The 11,661-nt window shown below is 45.6% G+C and overlaps 1 protein-coding gene across 1 annotated transcript; it reads left to right on the top strand.

Moving 5' to 3' along the window:
* The first annotated feature begins 4,467 nt into the window (after positions 1-4,467).
* LOC129711415 (E3 ubiquitin-protein ligase RNF186-like) lies at positions 4,468-5,301 on the top strand. Its single transcript, XM_055659024.1, has one exon. It carries the CDS (start codon positions 4,566-4,568, stop codon positions 5,208-5,210), a length of 645 nt encoding a protein of 214 aa, XP_055514999.1. The 5' UTR covers positions 4,468-4,565; the 3' UTR covers positions 5,211-5,301.
* Positions 5,302-11,661: the final 6,360 nt, after the last annotated feature.

Here is an 11,661-nt window from a genome sequence, read left to right as displayed (position 1 = left end):
ATTCGCCTTTATAAAGAGCAAGAGCTCTCCAAATTTGAAACTCAAGTTACTGAGAGTTGCTTATATTGTACCATTGTTTGTTCCATAGCCCCACCACCCTCTGTGTTTAAAACGTTACCCCTTGGCTTCATATTCAATCTTTTCCCCTTCACCCTAAACACGTGTTCTCTTGCCCTCGATTCACATTCTCTGGGTTAGAGACTCTGCACCTACCCTATCTATTCCTCTTACGTGACTATTTCAGAGGTCTGCATTGTTAGACCTAGTAAGCCGTAACATTGCTATTCTCAGTTAAGGGACATACATGTGCACTGAATATTTCCGTGGGGAATATATAATCAGAAGATTGGCTGCCTTGTACTTTTCAATGTAGCTCGGAGCTGCCAGCTAACTATGAACAAACATCTGAAATATCAACTAACTCAATACTGCATCTGAAAATGACAGGACAGAGCACTGAATTGCAGCTGGATCTGTGTTTCCTGGTTCATAAGGGATTCACGAAGGGGAAATCACACTTGACTAATCTTCTGGAATTTTTTGAGGATGTAACAAGTAGAATAGATAAGGGAGAGCCAGTGGATGTGTATCTGGACTTTCTAAAAACCTTTGAAAAGGTCCCACACAAGAGATTAGTGTGCAGGATTGGAGCACATGGTATTGAGGGTAGGGTAATGGTGTGGATAGAGAACTGGATGGCAGACAGGAAGCAAAACGTAGGAATTAACAGGTCCTTTTGTCTATTGTCTTTTCAGAATGGCAGGCAGTGACTAGTGGGGTGCCGCAAGGCTCAGTGCTGGGACCCCAGTTATTTACAATATAAACAATTTAGACGAGGGAATTAAAAGTAACATCCCCAAGTTTGCGGATGACACCAAGCTGGGTGGCAGTGCTATGAGTGACTTGGATAGGTTGGGTGAGTGGGCAGATGCAGTATAATGTGGATAAATGTGAGATTATCAACTTTGCTGGCATAAACAAGAAAGCAAATTATTATCAACTGGGCTTGTATTCACTGGAATTTAGGGGATCTTATTGAAACATACAAAGTTCTTAAGGGATTGGACAGGCTAGATGCAGGAAAAATGTTCCAGATGTTGGGGGAGTCCAGAACCAGGGGTCACAGTTTAAGAATAAGGGGTAGGCCATTTAGGACTGAGATGAAGAATAACTTTTTCACCCAGGGAGTTGTGAATCTGTGGAATTCTCTGCCACAAAATACAGTGGAGGTCCATTCACTGGATGTTTTCAAGAGAAAGTTAGATCTAGCTCTTAGGGCTAATGGGATCAAGAGATATGGGGGGGACAAAACAGGAACAGGATACCTGTACTACTGATTTTGGATGATCAGCCACGATCATATTGAATGGTGGTGTTGCCTCGAAAGGCCAAATGGCCTATTGCTGCACCTATTTTCTGTGCTTCTAATTCATAGACCTCGTACCAAACATAGAGCTTGGTTAAAATGACTGACTGTTTCTTAAACGTTGGGATAGTCCCAGCCTCAATTACCTTCATCAGCAGCTGGTTCCATATACCCACCATGCACTGTGTGGAAAACGTTACCACTCGGGTTCCTATTAAATCTTTTCCCCCCCTCACCTTAAATCTGTGTCCCTTGGTTCCCGATTTGCCATGCTCTGTGCTTCTACCCGATCTATTCTTCTCATGATTTTGTACACCTGTATAAGATCACCCCTCATCCTCATGCGCTCCAAGGAATAGAGGCCAAGCCTGCTCAACCTCTCCCTTTAGCTCATGCCCCTGCGTCCTGGCAATATCCTCGTAAATCTTCTCTGCAACCTTTCCGGCTTGACAACATTACTTGTTCTTATATTTCAGGCATGCACCCTATGTATCTTCCCACTAGAGGACATCTTGCATTGTGCAGGACTACCTGGCAGGCGAGTAATTTGGTCACGCAGGTGATGAATGGTTGCAGAGACTGGTGTGTCTGAATACATTTGTTTTGTGTGTGGATGGAAAAAACAAAGAGAGAGGGCAAACAAGGTTGTCACAGTTTATGAATAAGGGGGAAGTCTTTTAGGACCGAGATGAGAAAATCATTTTTTACACAGAGTGGTGAACCTGTGGAATTCTCTGCCACAGAAGGTAGTTGAGGCCGGTTCATTGGCTATATTTAAGAGGATGTTGGATGTGGCCCTTGTGGCTAAAGGGATCAGGGGGTATGGAGAGAAGGCAGGTACGGGATACTGATTTGGATGATCAGCCAAAAACTCAGCGGGTGCAGCAGCATCTATGGAGCGGAGGAAATAGGCAACGTTTCGTCCCGAAACCCTTCGGGTTTCGACCCGAAACGTTGCCTATTTCCTTTGGGTTTCGGCCCTATTTGAAGCCAGTTGAGGCCACAGTTCATTGGCTATATTTAAGAGGGAGTTAGATGTGGCCCTTGTGGCTAAAGGGATCAGGGGGTATGGAGAGAAGGCAGGTACGGGATACTGAGTTGGATGATCAGCCATGATCATATTGAATGGCGAATGGTGCAGGCTCGAAGGGCCTACTCCTGCGCCTATTTTCTATGTTTCTAAATAAAGAGGAAAAAAATATTTATAATCAATAATTAACATGGAATGCCTGAAATTCCAGAAAGGAACAGCAATGATTAAATTGTTTCTAATTCCAGAAAGATGCGGCCACAGTGTTATGCTTGGTTGGATGCCCGTACTAGTATGAACCTGTGTGTATAAACAAAGAATGCAGCAGCAGCAGCAGCAGCATGGTGCAAAACCACAGCTGCCTGGAGGTACAGGAGGTCACTCCTTGACTCTTGATGAAATGATAAAAAGTCGATGAGAGAGAGGGAGGGCAAACTTTCAGTCAAAAATTCGCCAATCGTGTCCGGGCTTTGTGCGTTTGTGTGAGAACAACCAACTTCAACCAGTTACGGGTAATGGTGCAGTTATCATTCATGCTTGGCCGAACTCGTTCTTGGCACAGTTGGATTTGCTTTAATCAAGGCAGAGGAGAGGCGAATGCTCTGAACAGGCAGGTCTTCTGTTGGGAGTCCGTTTCTGCCTTGAGGACTCTGCAATTATGACAAGATGTGAGATAGTGGTGTGCGAACTGTTCTGGCTAACTATCAGTAAAATAACTTTCCCTTCTCGCTGCTGTGGCTGGCAAAGGAGAATTACACACAGAAACATTCTATAAAACGGTTCACTGTCAGTCAGTCAATACTGTGCTTTTTGAGGTGTAGCCACTGTTGCAGAGTAGGAAACGCAGCTAATTTCTGTACCACACGCCTCACTAAACAACCCGTGAAGTAACCATCTAATCTGATTTTTAGAATTAAGTCATGGAAAATTGAGTTAAAATTAGTTCTCTCTTATCAGCTGTCTTTCTTCCACTGGTAAAGTATGGACCAACAGTCCCAGAGTAAATAGAAGCCAGGCTTTCTGCTGGCTTTGTAATCTTTTATAAAGTACTCTTCATCAAAGTAAAACGTGGCAAGCTTTGATGCTGGTTGGGAATGGAAGGGACTTGGTTTAACGTCCCATCTGCAAGGCATCACATGTTACAGTGTAGTAATCACCCGTACACCACTTCAATATATCTATTGAGTTAGTGAAGCGAGACTTAAACCCAACTTGCCATAGAGGGAGTACAGAGAAGGTTCATCAGACTGATTCCTGGGATGGCAGGACTTTCATATGAAGAAAGACTGGATAGACTCGGCTTGTACTCGCTAGAATTTAGAATATTGAGGGGGGGGATCTTATAGAAACGTACAAAATTCTTAAGGGGTTGGACAGGCTAGATGCAGGAAGATTATTCCAGATGTTGGGGAAGTCCAGAACAAGGGGTCACAGTTTAAGGATAAGGGGGAAGTCTTTTAGGACCGAGATGAGAAAATCATTGTTTACACAGAGAGTGGTGAATCTGTGGAATTCTCTGCCACAGAAGGTAGTTGAGGTCACAGTTCATTGGCTATATTTAAGAGGGAGTTGGATGTGGCCCTTGTGGCTAAAGGGATCAGGGGGTATGGAGAGAAGGCAGTTACAGGATACTGAGTTGAATGATCAGGTGCAGGCTCGAAGGGCCGAATGGCCTACTCCTGCACCTGTTTTCTATGTGTCTATGTTTCTATGTTCTAAGATATGTGTAGAAGCGTTTACACTGAAGATAGGCACAAAATGCTGGATTAACTCAGCGGGACATGCAGCATCCCTGGAGCGAAGGGTCTCAACCCAAAACGTAACCCTTTCTATTCAGGCAGCGAAAGCAGTTCAGAGTTGGATGAAAACTGGATCTGGCAGCTATCCAAGGCAGACCCAACCCTCCATCCATATCTGTATCATTGACATAATAATCAACAACTCTGGATTTCAATGTACAGCACCAGACCCAACTAACCAGAGTCGGTTGGATCTTATCAAGTTGAACCTTTAGCCCGTTACACAAGTTACACATTAATGGAGCATGTAATAAAACGTTTGAACCAGAAGAATGTGTGAACAGGGTATAAATAGAGAGAAGGTGCAGACATCAACAGTCCCGAGGTGAATTCGATACCGGAGTGTCGGATCCAAACCGCTAATCCAAGCATGGAGAAAAAGGTTGTTGGAAGCACCTCGGCGTCAGAGCTCGACTGCTCAATTTGCTTCAACAAGTACGAACCTTTCATCAGGAAACCCAAGCTGCTGAGCTGCCAGCACTGTTTCTGCGCCATCTGCCTGAAGATCATGGTGTCACTCAAGGACGGCTCCTGGGTTGTCTCCTGCCCGCTCTGCAGGCGCTGCACGGTGGTGGTGGACTCGCTGGTCAGCAACCTCCCAGACAACCCGAGCCTGATGGAGGTCCTGCCCAGAAGGATGTCCGCCTTCCCCGAGTCCGTGCCCGAGATCCTGCTGTCTCCACACTTGCTGCTGCAGAGCCAGCCCAGCACCTTCACCTTGCTCGCCCACATCGATGACTCCAACCGCTCTAGGGACAATGGAGATGAACGCTTCAGGGATCTGGTCACCGCATCAGCCATCAGGCGATTTCTGGTCACCATGATCTTTTTCCTGATCCTCTTGTATGGACTTCAGTATTTCTTCAAGAACACCACTCTGATCTGGATCTTGGTCGTGATGACAGTATTGTGTGCATTGACCGGACTGATTCTACTATACTTCACTTGCCGGCACAGTAGAAGTGGGGAATCCAGGAGATTCTGGAACCCCCGGTCTGTCCTCTCCAGACACTGATCAAATATTTGTTCCCACTGTATGTTCATCCGATGTATTGTACATTGTATTGAAGATGGGAGACAAAAAGCTGGAGTTACTCAGCGGGACAGGCGGCATCTCTGGAGAGAAGGAATGGGTGACGTTTCGGGTCGAGACCTTCTTCTGAAGAAGTGCCTTGACCCAGAAATGTCGCCCATTCCTTCTCTCCAGAGATGCTGCCTGTCCCGCTGAGTCACTCCAGCTTTTTATGTCCAGCTTCAGTCTGCAGTCTTACCTACACATCTAATATTTGTATTGTGGGATTTAAGTTGGGATTGTTATTGGTGGATTTGTTTGGGCCAAAAAAATAACTGCAAAGCAATGTGTCGGGGGATATTTTCAAAGGCGGAGAATGACAGATTCTTGATTAGTGCGTGTGCCACGGGGTTATGGGGCGAAGGCAGGAGAATGGGGTTGAGAGGGGAAGACAAATCAGCCATGACACAACGGTGGAGTAGACTTGATGGGCCAAATGGCCTAATTCTTCTCCTAGAACTGATGAACCTATGAAAAGTACCCCTGAGGAGACCCCCGAGAAGTGTGGACGAACAATTGCCCCTCTGTCTTTCCCCACATCCTTGCATATATTTTTGCCCCTTCAACTGGTTTATCGATGTTTCATTGAGTTCCATTAAGTGGACACGGTGGCGCAGCGGTAGAGTTGCTTGTCTCACAGAGCCAGGGACCCAGGTTGGATCCTCACTACGGGTGCTCCCAGTGTGGAGTTTTGTACGTTCTTCCCATGACCACCTGGATTTTCTCCGGGAGCCTCTGTTTCCTCCCACACTCCAAAGAGCTACAGGTTTGTAGGTTAATTGGCCCGGTGTATGTCCCTAGTGTGTGTAGGGTAGTGTTAGTGTGCGTGGATCGCTGGGCGGCGCCGACTCGGTGGGCCTATTTTCGTGCTGTATCTCTAAACCAAAAACAAAATATGTAACTATCGCTTGAAGTGTTACGTTAGTTTGGACCAATGATTAATTTTAGTGCTGACTTGTACAGCTAAAGAGAGAGCCTTGTGTCGTGGTGCTGGGGCCAGCCTTTCCCGCTCTTCCACGTTCTTAACAAAAGAGACTGTGTTTAGTTTCCTCCCTGAGACTGAGTCGACATGGTCCAAGTCAGCCACCTCACCCATTTTCCATTGTGTGGTGAACTTTGATCAAGGTTGTTTTGTTGCACAACTATGGATAACAGATACTGAAGTCAGCTTGTACTTGTATAGGAATGTTTATATACTTAAATGTTGCTGCTTGCAGAAACAGGAATAAACTGATGTTTGTTTGAACCTTTGTCTTTACTGTACATATTGCACACATTGTGAAGGTTTAGTTTAGAGATACAGTGTGGAAACAGGCCCTTCGGCCCACCAAGTCTGTGCCAACCAGCCAGCCAGCGATCACTGTACTCTGGCACTGTCCTACACACTAGGGACAAAGACGTGCAAACCTGCATGTCTTTGGAGTGTGGGAGGAAACCAGATCCCCGGGGAACTCCCACGCAGGTTACAGGGACAACGTACAAACTCCCTACATACAACACCCATAGTCAGGATCGAACCAAGGTCCCTGGTGCTGTAAGGCAGCAACTCTACCGCTGCGCCACTGAAGGATTTTTGAAGGATATGGGAGTAAGCTACGGGGGAGAGGTTGGGCAGGCTCCGACTTTATTCCTTGGAGGGCAGGAGACTGAGGGATGATATTATAGATGTCTATCAAACCATGAGGGGAATAGACAGGGTGAAGTATTTTTCCTTGAGTTTGGAAATCCAGAACTTGAGGACGTAGGTTTGAGGTGAGAGTGGAAAGATTTAGGGGCAACTTAAATGGAATGAGCTACCAAATTAAAAGACGGAGGCAGATACTATGAGAACATTTAAAATAGATTTTGACAAGTACATGGATAAGAAAGGTTTAGCGGAATATGGGTCAAATACAGGCAAATGGGCCCAGTTTAGTATAATTTCGAGATACAGCACGGAAATAGGGCTTCCAGTCCACCGAATCCATGCCAGCCAGCAACCCCTGTACACGAGCACTATCCGACACATTAGAGACAATTTTACAATTCTTTACCGAAGCCAATTAACCTAAGTCTTTGGAACGTGGGCGAAAACTGGAGCACCTGGAGAAAACCCACACGGTCCTGGGGAGAATGTACAAGCTCCGTACAGACAGTACCTGGGGTCAGGATCAAACACAGGTCTCTCACGCTGTAAGGCAGCAACTCTACTGTTTTACTCTAACTCTACCACTGTGCCACCATGCCACCCTTAAGCTTAAAGGGACATCTTGGTTGGCACAGTTCTGTGTTATCCAACTAGCAATGGAGTGGGTCAAATCATATATTCCACACATCCTCACTTGATGGCGCTGTCTACCAGTTACTGAATAAGGCACAGGATTGTCATTATTTCTGCTTTACTGGAAGGTAATGTATCCATTTCCCTGCTTTTGTGCTTAAAATTACACAAACAAGATTTTAGTTTACTTTAGAGATGCAGTGTGGAAATAGGCCATCGAGCCCACGCAAACCAACGTACACTGATTCACATTATTCCCTTGATCATGTATTTGTACACTGTGAATGGTTTGATTGTAATCATGTATTGTCTTTAGTTTAATTGTGTTTAGTGATACAGCGCGGAAACAGGCCCTTTCGCCCCACCACCGGGTCCGCGCCGACCAGCGATGCCCGCACATTAACACTATCCTATATCCACTAGGGACAAGCCAATTAACCTACATACCTGTACGTCTTTGGAGCATGCATGGAAACTGAAGGTCTCGGAGAAAACCCACGCAGGTCACGGGGAGAACGTACAAGCTCCGTACAGACAGCACCCGTAGTCGGGATCGAACCCGGGGCTCCAGCTCTGCATTCGCTGTAAGGCGGCAACTCTACCGCTGCACCACCGTGCCACTGACTGGTCAGCACACAACTAATGCTTTTCACTGTACCTCACTCAGTACATGTGACAATACACTAAACTCAACTCAACTCCTACATATTAGGGACGATTTACAGAAGCCAATTGACCTGCAAACAGAGGCCAATCGACCTGCCCTTGCTGTCTCCTCCCCTTCCTTAACCCTCTAGCTGTCTCCTCCCACCCTCCCATCCGCCCGCCCTCGGGCTCCTCCTCCTCCCCTTTTCCTTCCTTCTCCCCCCCCACCCCCCATCAGTCTGAAGAAGGGTTTCGGCCTGAAACCTTGCCTATTTCCTTCGCTCCATAGATGCTGCTGCACCCGCTGAGTTTCTCCAGCAATTTTGTGTACCTTCGATCTTCCAGCATCTGCAGTTCCTTCTTGAACACGACCTACAAACTTGCTGTCTTTAGAATGTGGAAGGGAAACTGGAGCACCCAAAGGAAACCTACATGGTCACAGGGAGAAGATACAAACCCGATCTATACCCACACATGTTAATTGATAGTCCCTGCTATATCCCAGACAGATGCAGTTTCTTTCAGAGAAGAGAAAATTGCCTTTCAAAATAAAAAGAATTGCTGAAAGGATATTTTTAGGAGCAATCTTAAGCTCAAACTATGATGGAGTGTATATTAAAAATTAAAACATATTCAATTGCAATAATTTAAATCTGAACAAATTTGGGTTGCACAGTGGCGCAGCTGGTGGAGCTGCAGTCTCATAGCGCCAGAGACCCTGGTTTGATCCAGACCTTGGAAGCTGTCTGTGTGGAGTTTGCATGTTCGCCATATCTCAAAGACGTGCAGGTTTGCAGGTTAATAGGCCTCTGTAAATTGCCCCTAGTGTGTCGGGAGTGGATGAGAAAGTAGGATGATACAGAACTAGTGTGAATGGGTGATCGATGGTCGGCATGGACTTGATGGACCGAAGGACCTGTGTCCATGATGCTTTTTTAAAAACTACTTACCATTTTTTGTGTGATTGAGTAGGAGTACGTTTACTGTTGGGGGCTGTGACCTTGGTTTGGATTTATAGGTTTTTGTGAAATTGCTCAGTCAGCTGTTCAGAGCTTTTTTGAAGAATGAGGCAGTGTCATGGTGCTGTGGAGATCCCAGATCCTTCCTCTTGTGTTATGTCGCTGCACCCTGCTTCCTGGTCACCTTCTTGGCTTCACTGCCTACCTCCACCCTCTTGTGGATTGAAGTCCCAGTGTCTAACGCTCCACTCTGTCAGAGCAGAACGATTTATCTGGCGAGGATAGACAGCTGTAAAGTCATACCAGGTCTACTTCCCTCTCTGAATCCTTTTCTATTTCACACACCACAGTAAAACATGGAACTTACTGGAGTTTAAACCCTTCATCACCTACATGTACAAAGTCTGCTTTTAATCAGTTCAATTTACTTTCCGTCAAATCAGTGGAAAAGACTTTGCTCATATTGATGATGTGGATATTATGTGTTTCTCCCAGCAGGAATGCCCCTAATTGGTTCTCTGAGTAAGGACAGCAACTATTAATTCCCATAATTAACCACTGCACACTGTAAGCAAATGATAGGTAAATATGCATTCGATTTTGCAGTAGAATTAACTCTGTAGTGAAGATACGACAGACCATTCTTGCCAAGATGTCAGAACCATGCTGGCCATCCGCGAGTAGCGACGCCTGCCCGAGCCAGCCACCAGCGTCTGCCATCGGGTGTGGTTGTCGAGGGACTACACACTGTCCACGGGCACCCTGGGGGATTTCCGGGACCGCTGGGCACCGCGGGGGGGTTGAATGCATCCTCAGTAAGGATTGTAACATTCTCGTGTCCAGCCAACTTCCATAAAACGTCCTTCCGGTTGGTCAGTGACCAGTTGGGGGTCGGTGGTTGCAGAATTGGCTACTTCAGTTGGTCACTGTGGTACAGTTTCTGTCGTCAGCAATGCCCGGGATGCCCCACGTGGAGGCTTCTGCTTGCATCCCTGTAGCTTAGTTGTATAGTGGTTTATTTAGTATATTTATACAAGGTTCACCAGACTGATTCCTGGGATGTCAGGACTGTCTTATGAAGAAAGACTGGATAGACTTGGTTTATACTCTCTAGAATTTAGGAGATTGAGAGGGGATCTTATAGAAACTTACAAAATTCTTAAGGGGTTGGACAGGCTAGATGCAGGAAGATTGTTCCCGATGTTGGGGAAGTCCAGGACAAGGGGTCACAGCTTAAGGATAAGGGGGAAATCCTTTAAAACCGAGATGAGAAGAAACTTTTTTTCACACAGAGAGTGGTGAATCTCTGGAACTCTCTGCCACAGAGGGTAGTTGAGGCCACAGTTCATTGGCTATATTTAAGAGGGAGTTAGATGTGGCCCTTGTGGCTAAGGGGATCAGAGGGTATGGAGAGAAGGCAGGTACGGGATACTGAGTTGGATGATCAGCCATGATCATATTGAATGGTGGTGCAGGCTCGAAGGGTCGAATGGCCTCTACTCCTGCACCTAATTTCTATGTTTCTATGTTTCTATTTGCTTGTCTTGTGTTATGGTGGTGGGTTCGGTTTTGTTTTATTGTACTGTAAATGTTATTTTCAATACTTTAATCATTTTTTGATAATTAAAAAAATGTTGGAAGCATGTTACGCACCTCAAGTTTGGCTTGATTGTAATTTTACTAGTATTTCCTGATTTGATCAGATGGCATGCAAAACAAAGCTTTTCACTGTACCTCGGTACATGTGACGACAACAGTACACCCTCGCTCGGTCATAATTGAATTGAATTACACAGATTACACCTATTTTCTATGTTTCTATGTTTCTATGTTTCTATGTTCCTCCAGCATTTTGTGTTGCTCCAGATACCAGAATCTGTTGCCTCTTGTGTGTCCGTTTTATTTCTGCTACAGTTTATGCATAATAACACTAAACCCAAGTTTACACTACTTTGAATTATCCAATAATTTGAATCAAGTCTAGAATCAAGAGCGTTTAATTGTTACATGATCATATTGAATTGCGGTGCAGGCTCGAAGGGCCGAATGGCCTACTCCTGCGCCTTATTTCTATGTTTCTATGTTTCTAATTGAGTTTCAAGTTTGTCCAAGGTACACAAAAAAGCTGGAGAAACTCAGTGGGTGCAGCAGCATCTATGGAGCGAAGGAAATAGGCAACGTTTCGGGCCGAAACTCAAAGGAAATAGGTAACGTTTCGGGCCGAAACCCGGAAGGGTTTCGGCCCGAAACGTTGTCTATTTCCTTCGCTCCATAGAGCTGCTGCACCCGCTGAGTTTCTCCAGCTTTTTTGTGTACCTTCGATTATCCAGCACCTGCAGTTCCTTCTTAAACAAAAAGTTTGACCAAAATGTTGTTTCCATACAATCATAGCAATATTCTCATCCATGGGGTAGGGTGTGATGGAATCGAGTTTTATTGCACTTCATTCCTGTCTGATGCTCAGCGCTGGCGGTGTGGAACATCTACCTCTTTTCAAAGTCTGCAAGCTGCAATCGTAAGGTCCACCTCA

The sequence above is a fragment of the Leucoraja erinacea genome, chromosome 30 (genome assembly GCF_028641065.1).
Source record: "Leucoraja erinacea ecotype New England chromosome 30, Leri_hhj_1, whole genome shotgun sequence".
NCBI lineage: Eukaryota > Metazoa > Chordata > Chondrichthyes > Rajiformes > Rajidae > Leucoraja > Leucoraja erinaceus.
Note: the sequence above shows the minus strand (reverse complement) of the source record. Positions and strands in the feature narration are given on the sequence as shown.

Excerpts from the sequence above, each read along its gene's own strand:
- LOC129711415 (XM_055659024.1), top strand. The coding sequence starts at position 4,566 with ATGGAGAAAAAGGTTGTTGGAAGCACCTCGGCGTCAGAGCTCGACTGC.